Source organism: Paramisgurnus dabryanus, chromosome 10, assembly GCF_030506205.2.
Source record: "Paramisgurnus dabryanus chromosome 10, PD_genome_1.1, whole genome shotgun sequence".
NCBI lineage: Eukaryota > Metazoa > Chordata > Actinopteri > Cypriniformes > Cobitidae > Paramisgurnus > Paramisgurnus dabryanus.
In genome coordinates this window covers 723551-747036 of record NC_133346.1, presented here as the reverse complement: position 1 = coordinate 747036, position 23486 = coordinate 723551, and the positions used below count along the sequence as shown (strand labels likewise).

General features: G+C 35.1%; 2 protein-coding genes and 1 long non-coding RNA gene across 8 annotated transcripts in view; 2 read left to right on the top strand and 1 right to left on the bottom strand.

Moving 5' to 3' along the window:
* unc5cb (unc-5 netrin receptor Cb) overlaps nt 1-11821 on the top strand; it is a 139605-nt gene extending 127784 nt beyond the window's left edge. For all 3 annotated transcript variants that reach the window (XM_065264340.2, XM_065264349.2, XM_065264333.2), the window contains 7 exons: nt 1801-1888; nt 2333-2501; nt 6204-6437; nt 6526-6675; nt 7604-7768; nt 10047-10225; nt 10444-11821. In XM_065264340.2, coding sequence (XP_065120412.1) covers nt 1801-1888; nt 2333-2501; nt 6204-6437; nt 6526-6675; nt 7604-7768; nt 10047-10225; nt 10444-10603 — 1145 coding nt within the window. In that variant the 3' untranslated portion in view covers nt 10604-11821. The remainder of the gene's footprint in view (nt 1-1800; nt 1889-2332; nt 2502-6203; nt 6438-6525; nt 6676-7603; nt 7769-10046; nt 10226-10443) is intronic.
* Nucleotides 11822-13087: 1266 nt separating this feature from the next.
* On the top strand, nt 13088-23209 carry LOC135745928 (uncharacterized). Its single transcript, XR_010531354.2, has 4 exons — nt 13088-13240; nt 22476-22601; nt 22938-22996; nt 23072-23209. It is a non-coding gene; the product is annotated as an uncharacterized lncRNA (long non-coding RNA).
* Nucleotides 17468-23486, bottom strand: part of bmpr1bb (bone morphogenetic protein receptor, type IBb) — a 64314-nt gene continuing 58295 nt past the window's right edge. For 3 of the 4 annotated variants that reach the window (XM_065264378.2, XM_065264389.2, XM_065264362.2), the window contains 6 exons: nt 23013-23205; nt 22396-22693; nt 21716-21808; nt 20631-20806; nt 19447-19577; nt 17468-18083 (listed from right to left, as the gene is read on the bottom strand). In XM_065264378.2, the coding sequence (XP_065120450.1) occupies nt 17958-18083; nt 19447-19577; nt 20631-20806; nt 21716-21808; nt 22396-22693; nt 23013-23205 (1017 nt within the window). In that variant the 3' untranslated portion in view covers nt 17468-17957. The remainder of the gene's footprint in view (nt 18084-19446; nt 19578-20630; nt 20807-21715; nt 21809-22395; nt 22694-23012; nt 23206-23486) is intronic. The other variant, XM_065264369.2, reaches the window with a different exon arrangement.

Sequence of the window (23486 nt, the reverse complement as noted above, 5' to 3'; positions counted from 1 at the left end):
ATCTAATCGCTTGCTGGGTGCATCTCACTTGAACAAGTTTACTAACCTCTGATGTAAGTGTGTACTATAGTATACTAGTGTGATGTCCCTACAGGTCTCTCAGTATCTCTCTCATACACACACGCTGTTCTTCACGGACGCTGGGATATTTTATATGACTCTCGTGAGAGCTGTGTTGGCAGGGAACGGCTCTTTGTGTCGGATGTTTCCTGCTCATAAATTAGCTTGAAGCTGTTGTTCAATGTGACTTACCACAGTGAGTCAGATATAAAGGGATTAGAGCGCTCGCAAAGTACGATCATTCCAGCGACTGACGCCCGTCCTCGACACCGTCCACAATAATTCATCATGAAAGCGGATGAAGTGCTACTTTCACCAGGGTGAGACCCGCACATGAAGATGATTCCCTGAGGAAAAGCAGATAAAGAGTCATCGTGTCTTCCTGTTGAACACTTTCTTAATGACTCGTGAACTCAATGTGAAGAGTTTATTTAATATCTCTGTCAGATATTTCACACGGCAGATCTCAGATCTCATTTTCCCTGATGGATTTTTCAAGAGTCAACATTTCACTACATTAAAGGTGCAGTGTGTAAATCTAGTGGCATCTAGTGGTGAGGTTGTGAATTGCAACCAATGGCTCAGTCCTTACCTCTCGCCTTTGAAACACATAGAGAAGCTACTGTAGCCACCACCGGACAAATAGGTCATCGTATGAGACAACTTAGTAAAAAAAATTGTCTGTTAAGGGCTTCTGTAGAAACATGGCGGCCCAAAATGGTGACTTCCATGTAAGGGGACCCTCAGTGTATGTAGATAAAAACGTCTCCTTCTAAGGTAATAAACACATAACGGTTCATTATGAAAGATCTTCAGCACCCCTGATTATATAGTATTGTATATTATTTTGCATTTCTGTCAAGAGATCCTTCTAAAAATTACACACTGCACCTTTAAGTAAAGTTTAAAGGAGTCATATCATGAAAATCTGACTTCATGTTAAAGTGCTATAATTGGGTCCCCAGTGCTTCTGTCAACCCAGAAAACATGAAAAAGTTCAACCCAGTAACTTAGTTTTGGTAAACCATTCTCTGCAAACATGTGAAAAAATTGCTTATTGAAATTTGTTTCCACTTGTGATGTCAGAAGGGGATCTTATTATAATAATACCGCCCCTTAATCTGGACTGTTCAAACATGGCACTGTCATTTCGTGCAGAGAGAAAGAAAGTGAGAAAATAATTGATAGCACAAATGAGTTTCAATTTCAACAATCCACCATTATGGCGATCAGTGTTTGCATGATCAGGTCATTTGCATTTTAAAGGACACGCCCCAAACGTCACAATTTTGCTCACACCTACAAAGTGTCAATTTTAACATCTTATAAATCATCTGTGTGGTATTTTGTGCTAAAACTTCACATATGTAAGATTTATTTGACATCATAAAAAAGTCGTTGTGAAATGTCCCCTTTAAAAAAAGTTGATGTGAACTGATGAACGATATGCAGTGATTGTGTATATATAGAGTAAAGAGTGTAGCTGTTGTTATATTCTCATCTGTTGTGTTGCTGTGGTGTCCAGTGTTGCATTTCTTTGCTGTGTTGTTTAGTGATTGACAGTCGCTCAAAGGAAGTTCAGATGAAGGACGCAAGAAATCAATGAACGTCTGAAAACTGAGAGAAATTCATTAGTTTGGTTTCTCTATGGAAACATGTTGAAGTGTGTATGAAGTGTTGTGTGTATCTGACACACTGATGATAATGTGTTGTTGTGTTGTGTGTGTCTTCTCTTCATAGGAGTGAGTTTGTTGGTACCAGCAGGTGCGATCCCTCAGGGTCGAGTGTACGAGATGTTTGTGACCGTTCACAGAAAGGACACTATGAGGTGATTTTAAACTCTTCTGACGTGAAAGACATCTGACACACAAATATTTACCATCATACACTAAAAAATTAAGTTTTTTTTTTTTAAATACCAACCAAAGCAAATCCTTACATATTATATAGCTTTATTTTTAAAAGATCTAGATGTTTAAGTGTGTTTGAAGTCTCCTACTCTTTGGTACATTGGTTAATCATGTTTTTAGACGGTTTCAGCAGTAACAACATAAACAAGTGACTTTCGTGGTCAACACGTAACTTCCGTTAAACTCCGCTAAGAATAAATAGCAATTAGTCAAACCATTAAAAAATCTAAAACTGGAAGTAAAGTTCGGACCAGATGTACAATCGTGTCACCGCGCGTGCATCTGATGAAACCGTCTATATGATGATAATGTGAGTGGTGATGGTTTGATGTGTTTTGAGATGATCTCTGGTTTGTCTTCAGGCCACAGGTGGATGACACGCAGACTGTTTTGAGTCCAGTGGTGAGTTGTGGTCCAACTGGAGCTCTCCTGACCCGACCCGTCATCATCACGATGCACCACTGCGCCCAGCCCGACAGCGAGGACTGGCTTATACAACTGCAGAGCCAATCACAGCAGGCACAGTGGGAGGTCAGTGGGCGATGAGAAATAAAATCCACTAGAGAGTTTTCAGTGTTACATACGAGAGGCTGACGCTTTATCAGATCACGTGTAACACCTAAAGAGGACAAATGTAATCTGGGGTCAAACTCTCTGACTGTGATGTGAGATTGTGTGTACGTGAGTTTGTTTACATGCCCGGCTGTGTGCCCACCCCTGCTGAGATCCCTCTGGATATCAGGCGGACCGCACACTCGCTGTGGCCAGATAGTGCTGTGAAATGAGATAGTTGTCACTGAATGCACCCAAATAGGCCGGTGACCTCCTGAGCCGGTTCTGCTCAACTCAAAAACACAAAGTGAATTAGTAGAAGGAGATGGAGAACGAATGTTATGGCTAAATGCAGAGGGACTCTGTTGTGTGTGTGTGCATGACAGCAGTACACCTTCTGACCTTGAGCCGGATGCACCAGACAGATGTAAAAACTTGTGTGTAAGCACTAAATCGGGCTTAGCAAAACAATGACCAGGTGCAGCTATGCTCAGCGTAGACAATGCCTATAAGTATGGTTATAAACTTACACTTACTGCCGCCAGCTGATAGATGACAAATGAGAGCTTTCACTCCTCACGTTTGCCCGCGCGTTCTCCCTCAAGATGTGTGCGTCACGTGCAGACCCATCAAACACAACCTGCACATTAACTAAACAAAAGCCTTTACCGTTTGCACTAAAGGTAATCGTTTACAGATTAATTCTAACGCATTTTTGACAGGTTATAAATTCTATGTCTGACAGTGTATTTTACGTCCAGACTAGTTTTACAACCGCCCCAGGTCATTAACATTAACGAGTAGAGGTTAGGCCCTCTGTCCCACTAAACACTTACATTTATCACACACAAACACAATGACCGAGAGATAATCAACTCCTATAGACAACGTTTGACCTCTGACCCCTAAAACACACAAGCTCTCTAATGAACTCACACACAGTCTTAAGGATCTCTCCTAACATTTGTTAAAGCTTCATTCTTTCATCATTGTGTCTTCAGTGATCTCCTCAGAGTCCTTGACTGCATTTAAGCTGCTTAGCAACAGTTGGTGACCTCGTCGTCTTATATCAAGCACAAAATACTCTTGGATGGCCTTCAGTCTTTCATAAGGGGATGGCACTGCTGGTAAACACTCAGTGAATCAATCTGTGTCCTCAGATGAGAGAAATTCTTGTCAAATGTGCTGGAATGAAAACTTAGCTTTGCCTGGGCTCCTTTATTCTCTCTCTCTCTCTCTCTAATGCTTTTCCATGAAATAATGAGTGTTTTCTGCTGCTGTGAAGAGTGTTGGTCCATCAGACGCTTTTCACTGATCTTTCATGATTCACAGTCTTGTTTCGTGCTTGCATGAGAAGATTAGACGCTTTGGAGTTTTCTTCGATTTAGCTTTAAATGAAATGCAGATCTGATTTATAAGGAGAATCCTGTTTTCAACTTCCTGATAAATCAACTCTCAGAACAGTATAGAGATCATAATGATGGCAGACTTTATAAATGTTTATTCACAAGGCTCTTTAAGTCATCTTTAAATCTCAGTCATGTCCGGTGTGTCTTTACGCTACATTTTAATAAACTGAAGTGCAAATGAGATTTCAGAGCTGTAGATTTTCAGTGAATATTGAAATCAGTCTGTTCCTCATATGACTTCTGAAGATCTTTCATGTTTTTGATGATTGTTGAAGCCTGAAGGGCTCCTGTTGACTGTATTATTTGTGTTTCATATAAGAAACTCGTTTAAAGTGACACAAGATGAGAAAATTATGATTAAACCAGATAAACAGTGTTAGTTAATCACCACAGACAGAGAGAGAGAGAGAGAGAGAGAGAGAGAGAGAGAGAGTGACTCTTATGCTACACACCAAACGCAGGGCATCGCGTTACTCGCTCTAGATTACGTGCGGAATTTAACTTCATTTCATGCACATTTTTTGCTCGAGTTGAATATTTTCAACTGGGTGAAGATGCATTTGAGGCGAATAGCGTATTTTTGCTGCAAATGCGCCACCCATATCGTGTCATTCGCATCACCCCACACAATGACGCGTCTGATCGCGTTTTTGCATGGACTTTGTATGCAATCTACTTGCGCAAATCATTGAATTCGCATCTGGTGTAAACCCACAGTCAGTGTTGACATGTATGATTAACAGTCAATGAGCTCTTATTTTACAGTTGTGTCTGTGATAGATGCAGATATACATTATAACAAACAAAGACAGCGACTGCTGAGATCTGGTGTGTCGTGTAATATATGTGCGTTTGTATTTGTGTTGAAATTGTCACATCAGAGATTAAAGTTAGTCTTGATCACATAACTATGGAAGCCCATTTCCGCCACAAAAGAAAAAATCATGCTCTGATAAGTCATAAATATGAGATAAAAAGACAAAATTATGACTTTTTATCTCATAATTGTGACTTTAAAAGTCATAAAGTCATAATTTCGACTTTTATCTCATAATTAATGACTTTAAAAATCATAATTTCAATTTTTTTATCTCATAATTTTGATTTATCAGAGCATGATTTTTTTTCTTATGTGGCGGAAATGGGCTTCCATACATAACACTACAGTAATAAATATGACTTGCCCAAACACCGTCCACTACTCTAAACCAAATGTCAAATTCCCCGATGACTTTACCTGACTAAAAACCAGAATTTTTATGACCTTTGTCATAAAAATGAGTTTATGTTTTGCTTAAATGCATGAAATGAACAAACAATGGCAATAAACAGCGGTTTAGATTGTAGTCTCACTTGATATCAGTGGAGGCTTGGATCCAGAAATGGCATTCTTTACATCACAACTTAAATGACATTTTGATAAATGCAAGCTAAAATTTAAAGCGACAAACAACATCCCTGACATTCCATGACTTGGACACAAGATATATAAAATTCCCTGACTTTCAATGTCTTGAATAAATCTTTCAAAATCCCATGATATTCCAAAAATTCCATGACCCATGGGAACCCTGAATGATGCTCACTGCCATAATCCTGATGACACATCACACATTTTTTTTTTGAGTAATTTCTGTAAATATTCTTCATGTTCACAGTGAGAATGTGCGGCTCTTTACTTCAGTGAGTTTGGTGAAGGTTGAATGCAAGGTTTTTTGAGTTTGTTTTCCTGTAACACTTGTGGAGTTGTGTTTTGAAGACATAATGAATCGACTGAGAGTAAATGAATCATTCTGAAAGACATGACATGAGTTTTTCATTCAGTTTGTTAATGATGTCTCTAATGACCGATCGTAATGCCGCTGTTTAACAGCCAAACCCATTATAAAGTATTTTAATTCCTTTTCTCTCCTCCTTAATGAGAGGAAATTAATGAGAGTGTGGAGCCGATACGAGTGTCACGATTAGTGCTAATAGACGCAGACGCATCACAGCTGCGCACACATCAGCGCAGACGCCTATAATCAATGACAGAGAAAAAACAACATGAACCTGATAATCTATAGATTACCAACACACACACACTGACACACACACTGACACACACTTAATAACACACACACCTCTTTTGTTGTAATTTATGTTTCTCATTTCTTAAATGAGGTTCTTGTGGGAGTTTTTTGTGGGTTGGTTTATTGTAATATTGTAAAGAGTAATGATTTGATTGTGAGATGTTGACGTCTGTGTGTTTGTCTGTTTTTTGTGCGTGTAGGATGTTGTGATTGTAGGTGAGGAGAACTTCACCACCCCGTGTTATATTCAGATGGACGAGGAGGCGTGTCACATCCTCACAGAAACATTAGGGACGTATTGTCTAGTGGGTCAATCTGTGAGCGCCGCCACCACTAAGAGACTGAAACTGGCTGTGTTTGGACCTGTGAGCTGCACGCATCTGGAGTACAACATCAGAGTTTACTGTCTGGATGACACACAGGACGCACTGAAGGTCCATCACCCTCTGATTTATGATTGTACCACAGTAACTCACATCAGAATACTCATCACTGATGATCTCATGTGTTTGTGTCCATCAGGAGGTCCTTCAGATGGAGAAGCAGATGGGTGGAAAGCTGCTGGATGAACCAAAGTCTCTAAACTTCAAAGACAGCACCCATAACCTGCGTCTGTCCCTGCATGATGTCCCACACACCCACTGGAAGAGCAAACTGCTGGCTAAATACCAGGTACAGACAACACTTAACACATATAAGAGGAAAGAGAAGCATGACAATCCTCTCATCCAGTGCTCCAATTCAATTAAGTCTTATGGTGCGTTCATACCAGAGCGCAAGTGATTTACATGCAAAGACACGATAGAGAAAAATTTCACTTGCAAATTTAACACATGAATTTCACACTTGAGTGACGCAAAATTCATGCATGAAAGAAGCAAATTTCACGCGCTGATGGCACGAATTTCACGCACGAATAGAAGAAATTTCACACGCGAGTGATGCACGTTTCACGCGTGAATAGCACGAATTTCACTCGCAAATGGCTCAAATTTCACAAGAGAGTGACACGAATTTCATGCACAAATGACGGAATTGGCATGAATTTCACACACAAATTTCACACGTGAGTGATGCAAATTTTCACGAATGAATTTCATGCACAAATGACACGAATTTCACGTTTGAATGGCACTAAGGTCATTTGCAAATGGCACGAATTTTAATGCACATTTGGCATGAATTTTACGCACGAATGTCACACGTGAGTGATGCAAAAGTTTGTGTAAGAATGACACAAATTTAATTTGCGAATGGCACGAATTTCACAAGCAAATGGCACAAATTTCAAGCATGAATGACACAATTTTCAAGCGTGAATGATGCAAATTTCACATGCAAATGTTCAAGTGTCCAACTATGCACGAATAGCTCAATTTATTTACTTTGTGAGTACGGATGGGGGACAATCATACTCATTTAGGTTGGGTTAACAGGAGTGTCATAGAGGTCAAACCAGTGATGTGTGATTGGTTGATATATTACAGATCACATGACCATAAGATTTTCATGAAGTATAAATGTATATGATTATAGTTTCATATTTAAAAGGAAATGTGTGTTTCTGTGTGTGTTTAATGTCTATCTGTATGTGTTACAGGAGCTGTCGTTCCAGCAGGTGTGGTGCGGCTCTCAGCGTAATCTTCACTGTACGTTTACTCTTGAACGTTTCAGTATCACTACACTGGATCTCTCCTGTAAGCTGTGTGTGAGACAGGTGGAGGGTGAAGGACAAATCTTTCAGCTGAACACCACCCTGTCTGAGGTCAGTAACACATTCATCTACACTTAGAAAGAGAACTGCACCTCCACCCCTGTCCTTTATAAACTGTCCTGTACAAAAAAGACCCAAAAATATCACTTTAAAAATGAACCCACCATGGCAAAACTGAACAGAAGAATTGAAGTTGCATTTAAATAGTTGACTCTATTCTTTAAAATCTGAAGACACACTATTGGCTTTAATAAAGCAATATAATATTCAAGTATTATGAAGTATTTAATAATGCAATACATCTATAATAAATGCACATTATATTTAAAGAGAGGGATTTCAGGGAGCTCATACGACAAAAAATATTATTTTAAATATATGTTAAATACATTTTGTAGAAATTAAAGCTTAATAAATATATTTGAATTTGAAAATAGATTGCTTTAACCTTCATATATAAACATATATATTTTTTCAAAAATGTATTTCAGGGGCAACAAATACATTTATAACTTTACAACCCATACAGCAAAAAATATTTTACCTGCATGGGCAAAATATAAAAGTTTGTTTAAAATGTAAAAAGTTTAAAATGTATAAGTATGTATAAAATATAAAATTATAAGTACATTAGTTTTTCTTCCAATGCAATGTGAATATAAATGCTTTTAAATATATTTATTTTTTTAATTATTTTATTTCAAAATATAAAAAACTGACAAAAATGTATTGATGGAAAATAAATTTTTGTAAACATTTTAGCAAATATATTTTTTGGCCATGTTTTTAAATATATTTAAAATTATGTTAAAAAATTTCTACTTTTACTAATCATACTGCAAAAATATATATTTTCCTGGCCAAAATATAAAAGTTTGTAAAGTACTTTTGCAGTTGAAAATATATTTAATTTTAATCTTTTCAAACCTGTTATGTTTACATGTTTGTAACATACAATTCCAATGCAACATAAATATAAATAATTTAAAATATATTTAAAAATATACAAAAAATGTCTTGGTGAAAAATAAATGTTTGTAAAAATATTTTAGCAAATATATTTTTTGGCCATTCTTTGTATATTTTTAAATATATTTAAAATTATGTTAGAATTTTTTCCTTTTTTTTCTTTTACTAACCATACTGCAAAAATATATATTTTCCTGGCCAAAATATAAAAGTTTGTAAAGTACTTTTGCAGTTGAAAATATATTTAATTTTAATCTTTTCAAACCTGTTATGTTTACATGTTTGTAACATACAATTCCAATGCAACATAAATATAAATAATTTAAAATATATTTAAAAATATACAAAAAATGTCTTGGTGAAAAATAAATGTTTGTAAAAATATTTTAGCAAATATATTTTTTGGCCATTCTTTGTATATTTTTAAATATATTTAAAATTATGTTAGAATTTTTTCCTTTTTTTTCTTTTACTAACCATACTGCAAAAATATATATTTTCCTGGCCAAAATATAAAAGTTTGTAAAGTACTTTTGCAGTTGAAAATATATTTAATTTTAATCTTTTCAAACCTGTTATGTTTACATGTTTGTAACATACAATTCCAATGCAACATAAATATAAATAATTTAAAATATATTTAAAAATATACAAAAAATGTCTTGGTGAAAAATAAATGTTTGTAAAAATATTTTAGCAAATATATTTTTTGGCCATTCTTTGTATATTTTTAAATATATTTAAAATTATGTTAGAATTTTTTCCTTTTTTTTCTTTTACTAACCATACTGCAAAAATATATATTTTCCTGGCCAAAATATAAAAGTTTGTAAAGTACTTTTGCAGTTGAAAATATATTTAATTTTAATCTTTTCAAACCTGTTATGTTTACATGTTTGTAACATACAATTCCAATGCAACATAAATATAAATAATTTAAAATATATTTAAAAATATACAAAAAATGTCTTGGTGAAAAATAAATGTTTGTAAAAATATTTTAGCAAATATATTTTTTGGCCATTCTTTGTATATTTTTAAATATATTTAAAATTATGTTAGAATTTTTTCTTTTTTTTCTTTTACTAACCATACTGCAAAAATATATTTTCCTGGCCAAAATATAAAAGTTTGTAAAGTACATTTGCAGTACTTTAATCAAACCAAATCTTTTGACATGTTTGTAACATACAATTCCAATGCAACGTGAATATAAACACTTTAAAATATATTTAAAAATATACAATAAAATAAATGTTTGTAAACATTTTTTGTATATTTGAAAAATCTATATATTTTTTTCCGTATGTTTGACGCGGTCACTATAGTTTGAATTGATGAAGTTTGTTGTTGTGTTCAGGACTCTCAGTGTATCGACACGTCTCTTCTGGACCCAGCCAGTAACATCACCACACTAGTGGGGCCAAACGCTTTCCGGATCCCTCTGTCAATCCGACAGAAACTGTGCGGGAGTCTGGACGCCCCTCAGACCCGCGGGAACGACTGGAGAATGCTGGCACACAAACTCAACCTGGACAGGTGAGACAAGTGTTAAAACTGCTAGTTTACATCTTCACGATAGTTGATTTAGTATAAGTTTATTAGTTTTCAGATTAAACAGACTTGACCTTCACTTTCTCAAAACATGATGATGTTGTGTCATATTTTTATCAGTGCTAGACGTACACATTGATGTTGTGTTTGATTATAAACACATCAGTCTCTCAGTTATTCTTCATCCCTCTTTTTTTTTTAAGGTATCTGAATTATTTTGCCACCAAGTCGAGTCCGACCGGGGTGATCTTGGACCTGTGGGAGGCGCAGCACTTTCCCGACGGCAATCTGAACCGACTGGCCGCCGTACTGGAGGAGATGGGTCGCCATGAGAACATCGTGTCCATGGCAACCGAGCACTGACACCTGCAGGCGACGCCGGGCGCAGGAAGTTCCCGGGAGGAGAGAGAGCGAGTCACGGCGGGCGGCACCGAAACGCAGCCAGATCACTGTGACATCAGCAGACCGGCTCGAACCGTCTGTTTCATAAAACCAATCCACTTCACAGATGAGCATCTAAAGAAACGCAGCCCTGCCGTCTGTACTTTTGTCAAATCAGTTTCTTAGGAAACGCGACTTCTGCTGTCCAAATACTGGACCCCGCCCTCCTTTACTGGGACTTGCAATAGGATAATAAGAGCAGGAAGTGGGCGTGACCTACAGACAGACAGGGCCATAAACTCTTTATTGTTTTCTTTTAAACTGCCTTGTTTTCTTTTCATCCTTTCATTTCTTTTTGCAAACATGTCCATCTCATGTGGGTGGTTTTTCAGCGCTATCCGGTGGACAGAACCTGCAACTACACACGTGAGCCTTCTGTATATATGCATTCACAACAGTGTAAAGTTTTACCAGTGTTATTATTCTTAATGATGATCATTTTCTTATTGCGTTTTGTTGAATAGTGACCTGTATCTAATTGCAATTTAGTCAAAAAAAAGATCTTTTAGGCGTTTTGTAAACCTTCACGTGTTTGACACCTGCTGCTTTGAAACAGAAACACATGAGGGAGAATTTCTGGAGACCATTTCAGGAAAACTCAGTGGTCAGATCTCTCTCATCTTCACCGCATCATCAACTCGATTATGTTCCAGGTCCAGACTTTGATGTTTGGGTTTGCTGCAGTGTCTCGAGTTTAAGGCACGTGAGACTTTTGTTTGAAGAAACAGAGACAGATGTGAGACGTGTGTGAGAAACGCTGGATGCATGTGATCGTACCGATCTCTATCTGCTGCAGTTAAAGAATTAATTGTAAAAAGAAAAATAGCCATTTGAGTGTTTGCAATTTACAGCGCCGTCTCTGTTCACCATCATTTTCCTCGTACAAGTTGTCCAACTTTCTAAAGCTGTCTATGCAAACTCTGCATCCTTTATAAAAACGAATTATATCTGCTAAAAACCGCTAGCAGTCGCTTTCCATAGTTATCATATGATTATATTTATAGTGAGGATGTTACTTATACTTTTATGGCACGTTCATGATGTAATTTGCAAACGCTTGCATCTCTGTGAAGTTTCTGTACAAAATGTAAGAAAGAATTTTTAAACAAGTAATAAATTATATTTATATGCAACACTGAATTTGGGCGTCACGTGTGGCTTTTTATGAAATGCTACTGTTAAACTGCTAAACTTCACATAAAACTTCTTCAATAACCTTTACATATATGTTGAAAAACTGTAATATATTTAACAAGATGTTACTGTAAAATTGTTATCAAATGTAAATTTGCCACATTTAATGTTGATAATCTATAATATTCAATAAGGTGACAGGTGGACTTTTATTATTGTTAAAATGTAGTGTTTTGTTAATAACCATCAATTTTACACTGAAAAACAAATAAGTGGACGTTCCCATAATTCACTGTGATACATTCATATTTAATAGCAGGGAGCGGGGGTGAAAGTAAATTTTTTCAGAAAAACTTATTTTTTAAAAGCTAATGTTTTAGACAGAGATATATTGATAGACCACACTTGTGAGTTATTGACCACAGCACAAATATAAGTTGGAATTTTGTAAAAATGTAAAAGGACTTCAGTATAATTTCACTTTAAACATAAGTAGTGAATTGTTACTTTTTGTGTTACACTTGTTTTTATTAAATATACATGACTATGACCTCATTAATATGTAACTGCAAACATATTTTGTAATTTATTTTTGTAAAAATAATAACATTTTCATTTTTTTATTTCAGTTTTATCAAATGTTTCAAAAGCAACAAACAGTAAAAACTTAAATTGTTGAGAATAAAATATTTTTTCAACAGTTTGAACACTATGAAAATGAAATCAAATCAAATTAGAATAATATAAATTTTTAACATATTCAACGGTATTAGCAGTGGGACAAAAGTAACAAGTGTTACACTGCAAAAAATGATTTTCAAGAAAAAAAATTCTTAATAAAATTATTTAAAAGTTCTTAAATTAAGAGGCTTTTTCTTGATGAGCAAAACGACCCAAGAAAATAAGTCTAGTTTTTACACCAAATATATCAAATTTAAGTGATTTTGTGCAAAAAAATCTTGACCATTTTTCTTGAACACTAAATTCAAGAACAAATCTAGAAAAAATGTGTTACCCCATTGGCAGATTTCTAGCTTGTTTTATGCACAAAATCACTTAAATTGTATATTTTAAAAACTAGACTTATTTTTTGGGTCATTTTGCTCATCAAGAAAAAGCATCTTCATTTAAGAATTTTTAGATATTTCTACTGAAAACAAGACAAAAATACTAAAAAAAAATTATTGAAAATTGTTTGCAGTGTACTTTCGACCCGACAGGATCTCTTCACCCTTAAACCCGATTAACTTTTATTTTGAAAAACTCTGAGAGGTCAAACTTCAGGATGTGTTAATTGTCACTAAATAACCTGTAGATTAATCAGTAGTTTAACACATGAAACCAACATAACGCGTTAGAAGAACCGCTTTAAGAATTTACTTCTCATGGTTGAAAACGTCTTTCTGGATCTACACGCGGAAAACTGTGAGTAACTAACGCGATGTTTGTCAAGGGTTTGTGTGGTAAAGATGCTGTCGTAGTTTGGGATGTAAATGTTATGAGGGCTCGGGGAAATTCACTTTGTTACTTTCGTCCCGGTTCTCCCCTACTTAATTACAGTACACTTCTTATATCTGTTAGCAGTATAAGTGATGTTTTTCATGTTACATTTTATGTAAAACACTTAAAACAGGGCTCAAGTCTCACGCATTCACACACGCATTTCAGTCAGTTCACACGCGAGCCACACCTTGTAATTCAATTTCAAATAGCTTTATTGGCATGACAAAGTACATTTTTGCATTGCCAAAGCATTAGAATTTAACATAAAAAAACTCAAAGCAGCTGAACTCGTCAGAACTGCACTTTTATTTATTGTTTGTTTAAAAGTGTGCTCTCCTTTACGCAGCGCCGCAAAAGCCGACAACCAGATGACCTCAGAGTATCGCGGGAAATCTTGCGCAGGAGGCTGATTTCATATCGCTCTCGCGTTACTATGATGTCATCCACTTGTCGTTTCTTGCAACTCTACACACCTGTTAATTTATCCTACCAGGCAATCAGAAAGAAATTAAGTTATTTCTGTTTAAATGCTATTATCCCGCTGCATTACTAACATGGATTTAACGGAGTGGAAGTTGGATGAGCAAGATCCGATGAATGTGGTAGATATTAACCCATTTTTAAGCATTTTGATTTTACGATTCCTGGATGAAATCATTGCCTTTGATCAAAGACACTGTCAGCTAATATTGGGGAATAAAGACACGTTCGTGCTAAATTATTATTGATTCAGTCAAAAAATCCAAAAGCTTTGCAACCAGAAGCTTTAGGAGGCTTCCTGAAATGAATGTAATAGAGATGCATTTCATTATTATTACCCTTTCATCATTAAATGTTCTGCAATACTGTATGTTTACAGGAAGCTCAAGTTAAAAAAGTACAATTTCATAATCTACTTAAAGTGCTCGGTTTTTATTAACTTAATATAGCCTACATTTGTTTTTTGTTTGTTCTTTAGTACATGAATTTGAATTAAAATATGCTAAAATGTATTTTAAAAATTTATTAAGGTACCACTTGTAGTAAATTTGAATACAAGTTTTGTATACATTTTGTAATACTACAGAGATTGTATGTTTCAGTTCATATTCATGACATGTACAAAACTAGTGTGTGAAAATAGGGCACTTTAAAGTGTAACTAAACCCTAATCCAACTTTTTTTAGTTAATGATCGGTAAGAATGATGCTTTATTAGTGCTGTTCATTGATTTTGATGTATGTTTGTTGACATTTGGATATAAAGTGTTTCAATACTACAATATATGGTGTAAAAACGTCTGAGTGCTGCCCTCTTCAGGTTGAACGGTGACTACTGCAGTTGAATTTTCCTATTGGATGTTGGGTCCAAAAAATAACTCGTGACGTAAGCAGGTTCAAGCTCACCACGCCCTTGTTACGATGTCACCACACACTTGGTACGAGCTTAGTTCGTCCCCTCTATCTCCGTTGGAAATATCCCCAGTGGGCGGAGTCAGGCTCTGACCAGGGGTTTAGTTACGCTTTAAAGGGATTGTTCACCCAAAAATAAAAAATCTGTCATCATTTTTTCACTCTCATGTTGTTACAAACCTGAAGAACACGAAGGAAGATATTTTGAGGAATGTTTGTAACCAAACCTTTAATGAGCCCCATTCACTTCCATAGTAGGATAAAATAATACCATGGAAGTGAATGGGGCTTATTAACGGGTTGTTTACAAAACAATTGGTACAATTGCAAATACCCCATCCCATAACAGATAATCTCACTCCAAACTTTTGGTAAAACTTGAGAGCCCTGCACTTAAAACTCATGTGACCGACTCATTTTTGCTACTCGCCCCAGCTGACTTTAATTATAAAGAGCTTGAAGACTTGTGAATTTTGGTGCAATAATCTTTCAGTTTCTGTTTGTTTGATGTGAAAATCACAACAGAAATATAAAGTTGTGGGGCCTGTACCATGAAAATGGTTAAACAAACTCAGGGTTACAGGATTAGTTTCAAGTAGGCATGGGCCGGTATAAGATTCTGGCGGTATGATAACCTTTAGCAAAAATACCACGGTTTCACGGTGTTGCGATATTGCCATTGCAACACTAAAATGTGTTATTTTCAAATGCCAGGTACAATAAAGCCTTTAAATTATAATATGCTTTCAAAACATATATAATATTTTCGTAATATTAAATGTAAACATCAAATCAATCACATGACTTCATGATTTAATGAATTTTGTATAAACACAGCTCATACCTTGGAGACGGTATCACAGAACATTTTAGTGGTTTTGAAACCTTGACTGTTTTAAACCTCGGTATATTTTGAAACCGGTAATCAGCCCATGCCTAGTTTCAAGTTGACAAAACCAAGCCAATGTGCAGGCCTTGTTGGTACAAGTTATTTTCATGGTACCCATAACCCAGGATTCGAACAAACTAATCCTAAACAAACCTGGCTAACCAACTAAACCCGCTTCATGGTATAGGCCCGTGATCTTTGCATTTCAGGTTAAAAAATGGTTGCCAATCAACAGTGAATGATAAACACAAAGTCAACCAAAAGTAAATATAAAAGACTGAGAGAATATAAAGACACATTAAAGATGTGATTAAAAATCTGGGTTATTACATCACATTTATATTTCTGCAAATATTCTAAAATAGGTGGAAAACATTAGCATTTAGTTATTGAGAAAATAAATTATACCTCATAAACCGAATTTAGCGCAGAAAATGTTTGTACCCCTTTCTTTCAGATGTTTAATGTAGAATTCACAATTTCACAAATGATCTTGAACTTGTGTGTAACTCCGCAGTGTCGGATATCCGCTTTTAAATGATCCCTAATTAATGTCATAGACTTATAAAAGAGCGCCTATCAATGTTCAAACCCTAATAAACTGAAATTTTCTTTAAGTAAAAAATGTAAATTGAAAAAATTGTAAAGTTACTTCTATTGGTAACTTCAAAATATTTCAACAGTTTCAATTTAAAATTTTTACCTAAAGTGATCAAATTAAGTTGAAAAAAAAAAACATACATTTTTAGGCAATCGCGTTACCAGTTGAAATTGATTCAAGTTTAATTTTTTACAGTGTAGTATTTTAAACAGATTTTTTGTGTGTTGAAATAAATGATGTGCACAATTGAGGAAACGTAGATGTTATTAAATTAACTTAAAGAATATCATGTTCATCAAGAACAAAATGAGTGCATGATGAAACTAATACATTTACTAAGTCTACCTAAACTGTACCTTTTTTCACCTGGGCTATAAGTCTGTCATTGTTTATATACCGTAAAAAGTTTCAGGTGCAAAACTCTCACAGGTCTCACACAAAAATCACAGAGGAACATTCTTACAAACTTTGAAGAACTCTTTTAACACTTTTTTTTTGTGAGTCTCATCCAGGTTTTCATTTAAAGAGACATTCCACTTTAAAAAAAAAAAAAATGCTCATTGTCCAGCTCCCCTAGAGATAAACATTTGATTTTTACCATTTTTTAATCCATTCTGCTGATCTCCGGGTCTGGCGCTACCACTTTTAGCATAGCTTAGCACAGAGGTTCCCAAACTTTTTCAGCGTGCAGCCCCCTTGTGTACAGTGCATTCTTTCGCGGGCCCCCCAAAGAATATTTGTGACAAAAAACTGTTCTAAAACTCAACATTTTAATAAAAAAACATTAAATTATACAAAAAAGTATTGCTTTTGGTCAGTAGCCTTATTTTTTTTAGGTTTAATTACACAGAATTCATGATAAATTAATGTATTTCATAAAATGTCATAAAACTGGGCCCCCCTGGGGACATCTTGCTGCCCCCAGTTTGAAAACCACTGGCTTAGCATAATTCATTGAATCTAATTAGACCATTAGCAGCGGGGTAAAAAATAACCAACGGGTTTAGATATTTTTCCTATTTTTAAAACTTGACTCTTCTGGAGTTACATTGTGTACTAAGACATACGGAAAATTAAAAGTTGTGAAAAATATCCAAACTCTTTGGTCATTTTTTAGCGCGATGCTAATGGTCTAATCAGATTCAATGGATTGTGCTAAGCTATGCTAAAAGTGCTAGCGCCAGACCCGGAGATTAGAAACGGTAAAAATCAAATGTTTAACACTAGGGGAGCTGGAAAATGAAATTAAAGTTTATGTTTAGTACATATTAATGAAAGCTGAGAATCTCAGAATGAATCCACTTTATTAAAGGTGGAATGTTAAACGCATACATTAATTTCACTCAATTTAGATAAACTATCAAATATTAGAAGTGTACATGTTAAATAAGGCACAAGAAAGATTGAATCCTGTACAAACATTACCAATGAAACAACATACAATATTTACATTCATATTTTACAAGGACAGAGTTTTGAACGACCACGAGCCAAACATCAAAGTTCATCATCATTTACAAGAAATCGACATCAAGCTCTTCAGAAAATAACATCGCATAACAAATCCAATGTTGATTTACAGATTTAATGATTTTCTTTATAGATGTCATTGTGTGGTCCATCATTCCAGTCTGAGGTCTGATGTGTTCTTGTAAACACATGATGTTTATCTCTGAAGTGTCCTGCAGGTTTCTCCATCCGTCTTGAGCTTTCACAGAAAGCAGGAGTAAAAGCCGCTGTGCTGGCGCTTCAGTAGAGTCATCGTTTAAAGTCCTGACTTTTAGACATTCTGCAGAGCGTCTTCTTTACCCTCAGTGCCGTCAGACGAGACGCGGGATTTTGAGCCCAACATTCAGTCATGAGTTTACCCATCTGCAGCAGACACTAAACACACACACACACACACACACATACACGAGATTAACATCAAGATAATGATTTCATGCAATTAAACACAATTCATCTCTTAAACTGACAAAAAAAAAAACACTTTATTACTTAGTATTTTTGTCTTTTTTTCAGCAAACTTAGATACTTTTTCTTAATGAGCAAAACAACTAGGTTAGGTTAGAGTCTAGTTTATATACCAAATATTTTTAAGTGATTTTGTGCATAAAACAAGAAAAAAATCAGCCATTAGGGTAAGCAAAAAAAATCTTGAACATTTTTCTTAAACATTAAATTCAAGAAAAATGAGCTTACCCCATTGGCAGATTTTTTGCGTGTGTTATGCACAAATAAATTTTTGGTCTAAAAACTAGACTTATTTTCTTGGGTCGTTTTGCTCATCAAGAAAAAAAAAGCATCTTAATTTAAGATGTTTTTGATTTTTTACTGAAAACAAGACAAAAATCCTACAAACCCTAACTTTTTGCAGCGTACAAATATCTAAAGAAATATTAAATTAAAATGTATTTTCTTAATGAGCAAAATGACCTAACAAAATAAGTCTAGTTTTTATACCAAAACTATTAAATTTAAGACAATTCAAGAAATAAAATCAAGTACAAATTTCATATTTTTTGATTGTGTTTTAGAAAAATGTAAACTTATTTCAAGATTTTTTTTGTTTATACACTGCAAACAATGAATGAGTTATTTTTTTATGAAAATAGGGCAAAAATACTAAATATCTAAAAATTCTTAAATCAAGATCAAGATGACCTAAGAAAATAAGTCGATTTTTTTGACAAAAAATATAAAATTTAAACGAACTTGTGCTTAAAACAAGCAAAACAAATCTACCAATGAAATAAAAAACATTTTCTTGAATTAAGTGTTTATGAAAAAAGTTAACTCAATTTCAAGAAAATTTTTCTTATTCCATTGGCAGATTTTTTGCTTGTTTTAAGCACTAATTTACTTAAAGTTTATATTTTTTGCTCATGAAGAAAATAGAATTTTTAGATATTTTTACTGAAAACAAGACAAAAATACTAAGTAAAAGTGTATTTGCATTTTGCGTGATATATTCTCAAAAATACAGTAATGACTCGATGATCTTTGTCTTAAATGATATTTGTCAATTTGTCTTGGATGTTCTTTCATATTTTTTGTACAGACAACATAAAAATACAAATCCGCCTTCTTTCAACAATGGATTTGTATTACTGTACTACATTTAATGTCATGAGATGAATATGATGTTTTTAGAGAATATATATTTGTAATATTTCTCATTAGTTTCTTTAAACCCTGTGACATTGGATGCAATATGAACACAATATGAGGAGTTTGATGTTTTTACCTCATCACCACTCCAGCGTTTGACCAATGAGGGTCTCTGGCCTTTAATGCAGACCACCTCCCTCATGTCCTCATATGAAGGGTCAGTGGGTACAAGATCATGATACGGTAACTGATATTCATCCACAATCCCTGACAGAGCAAAACATTACAATATTACATCAGATATGACAGTGAAAATAAAAACATCTGTTGACTTATGTAGATTTTCCTGGTGATGGCAAAAAATTGCACTAATACACTAGTTTTGTACTAAAAATGTGTCTTTAATACTTCATTAGAATAAGAAACAGACATGTAAGTGTACTCAATTGTGCTATTTTAAGACACCATTTATTTTAATGCACTAAAAATCTATTTGGGATTACTAGTATAGTTTTTTAGGTGCACTGAAGTACTATACTTTTACCATACTGTTTATTGGATCTCAATTTGTTGATGCTTTACTAATGACAAAGGTTGGATTATTTATTTGTTATTATTGTAATCATTTTAATAAGCAATATTACATGAACAAGAACTTAGTTAGTGTGATGACTTTGTTAAAGGTTAACTCATAAATTAAATGAAATAACAGCCTTATTCATGGCCAGTGTTTGCATATTTGATTTAAACTCAATTAATGAACATCTTTGTACCTGTGTTTTTTTTACATTATTGATAAGAGTTTCTTACAGATATAATCATGATGATTATTGCGTTTGTCTTACTGAATGTAGTTTCCTTTCACCAATAACATCTGAATGCTGAATGATGCACCTTATTTGATTATTACAGTCAGTTTAAGTGCTTCACCCTGTGTTGCCAGATATTAATATGAAAAACTAACAAGTTTAAATCTTATCTTTCAGAAATAAATCAGTGACATCACTAACACTATCGCGCACATACTCCTCACTTTATACATTTCCAAAGTTGAATTGCTTAAAAACTAAAGAGGGTTTTTAATAATGGGATCTGGCAACACAGTGATTGCGGCACCTGCCCTTCAGCTCTCTGCCAGCGTTTAGAGTAAATCTCCATCATTATACACTTAACTATACAGTAACGTTTCCCAACTTAATTATATATGCAGATGCCAATATGGGTTGTTTTTAAAAACTAAGTAGTCATTCAGAACTTAAAATTTTGAGCTCATAGCTGGCTACGGCCGTGGTTAGATTAGAGAAGTGTGCATTAACTCACCGGCAGACGAGCATCTTCTCGCCATCTCCCACAGAATGAGACCAAAGCTGTACATATCTGCCATGATGTATGACTGAAAGTGACTCCGGTTCAAACTCTCATCCAGAACCTCCGGTGCCATGTAGCGTTTGGTACCGACCCGTGTGTTAGGTGGGATGTCCACTTCATTTGTGTCACTAAGAGAAATAAAACACAGTTGAATGACATCTCATCAGGACTCTTTAAACCAATGTTTCTTAACAGAAAACAGGAGAAGAGATGACAGCCCTGAGTTTACAGATAAACACTTTATAGACAAATGTATTGGGACACCCCTCACCGTCCACCGCTCATAGACAGTATATCTGATCTGACATCTCCAATTCACCTAACGTGCATTTTCAACCCGTGATTAACCAGTTCTTGCCATGACTATATTCACAGATGGCATTAAGAAAAAATTAACATGTTTATCTCTTCCAGTTATTCCAATCAAAACAAATATTAATGCTGTGTATCGTACAATAACATTTGAAAGAAATTTTCTTCATCTTAGTTGTAATAGTTTTGGAAAGGACTGAAATGACCCCTGTGTAGAAAACATTCATGGGTGTGCACTGCAAAAAATGACTTTCTTAGTATTTTGGTCTTTTTCATTACAAATATCTAACAATTCTTAAATCACAATGGATTTTCTTGATGAGCAAAATGACCGAAGAAAATAAATCTAGTTTTTAGACAAAAAAAAAGAACATTTTTCTTGAATTAAGTGTTTAAGAATGTGATTTTTCTAATCCCAATTGTTCGCTTTAAGCGCAAATTCACTTCAATTATATATTTATTTGTTTAAAAACTAGATTTGCTAATCTCAATATAAGAATTTTTTGATATTTGTAATGAAAACAAGACAAAAATACTAATTAAGAAAATCCTTTTTTGCAGTGTGGTTGATCTGAATCTATCATTTCTTTTTGTCCAATAATAAAGTTATGGTTGTGGTTGCTCTGCCCAACTGTTGCTATAAAATTATAAATCACACAATTCATATAATATTAGTGCTATAGCATTAAGATTTGTGTTTACTGAAATGACTAAAGTAGTCAAACCTGTTCATTGGAAGTGGGTGTCCCAAAACTTTTGTCCATATAGTGTATTTGAATTCATCGAATCGGTTGGTTGTTGCAGTCCGAGTCTTCTTGCTAATAAACAAAAATAAATCCTCTCAGTTGGGTGACACGACGTTCTGCCTGACTGTGTTTAACGTCACAAGACTTTTTAAAGATGTAAAATAAACCTTTGGTGTCCCCAGAGTACATATGTGAAGTTTTATCCCACAGATAATTTAGTATAAGATGTTAAAATTGACACTTTGTAGGGGTGAGCAAAAATGTGCTGTTTTTGGGTGTGTCCTTTAAAATGCAAATGAGCTGATAATGCAAACACTGATCACCATAAAGATGGTTTGTTGAAATTGAAACTCAATTGTGCTGTCAATTATTATTTCTCTCTTTCTCGCTCTGTACTAAATGTCAGTGCCGTGGTTGTAAAGTGCAGATTAAGGGGCGTTATTATTATAATAAGATCCCCTTATGACATCACAAGTGGAGCTGAATTTTTAATGATCTTTTTTTTCACATGCTTGCAGAGAATGTTTAACAAAACTAAGTTACTGGGTCGATCTTTATCACATTTTCTGCACTGGGACCCAATTCTAGCACTTAAACATGAAGTCAGATGTTCATGATATGACCCCTTTAAGAAAAAAACTGTTTGTTTGTGTGTCTACCTGATGAATTTGACGGCTAGTCCCAGATCAGCGATGCAGCAGGTGCCGTCGCTTTTCACCAGGATGTTTTTGCTCTTCAGGTCTCTGTGTGCGATGGCCGGTTTTCCCTGCGTGCCGGAGATTTCAGTGTGTAGGTGACAGAGACCCGAGACGGCGGACTGTGCGAGTTGCAGCAGTGATTTGGTGTCCAGCGAGGTGGATTTGAGGTAGTCGTACAGCGAGCCGTTTTCATGATAATCTGTGATCAGATAGAGCTGCGTCCACGAGCCTGTGCCTATGATATCTGCAGCGATGAAACCTGGGAGGAAACACAAGATACTTTCACAGACCTGAAACACATCTCTGATCTTTAGCAGAGTTTTTACGCGGTCATAAAATATTTGCTTTGTGTTTTGAATTCATTCATGTTTATAACTATCACTGCATGCAGACTATCCATCCATCCATCAAAGTAACATTGTATGAAAATATAGAACTTTTAAAAGTTAGATTTAGTCTCTCTTGATATTGTAACAAACTGAACTGTTTCTGTGCATGTAAAGGACATGGTGATGAACCCCAGAACACCGTCTCTGTATCAGATCTGATCCCAGGACAGTGTGTGAGTGCTTCTTTACCCAGAATGTTCTCATGTCTCATCAGGACGGTCTGATAGATCTCAGTCTCTCTGTTCCAGCTGGCCTCTTCTGTAGTGAAGAAAACCTTCACAGCCACCTGCTCTCCTCTCCAGCGGCTCATCCACACCTCACCGTATCGACCCTTCCCGATCTGAGACACCATCTGGATCTGTCTCGCCACCGTCCGCTGCACCTGCACAGAAAAAAAACTGAGATTAAAAAACAGCAACTTCACCCATATGAAACCTCTTGTATTGTATTATATGTGACCCTGAACCACCAAACCAATCATATGAGTCAATTTATTAAAATTAAGATTTATTCATCATCTGGAAGTTGAATAAATAAGCTTTTAATTGATGTATGGTTTGTAAGGATTTGGCCGAGATACAGAATCTGAGGGTGCAAAAAAATCGAAATATGAGAAAACCACATTTAAAGGGATCGTTCACTGAAAATAAAAAACTTTCTGTC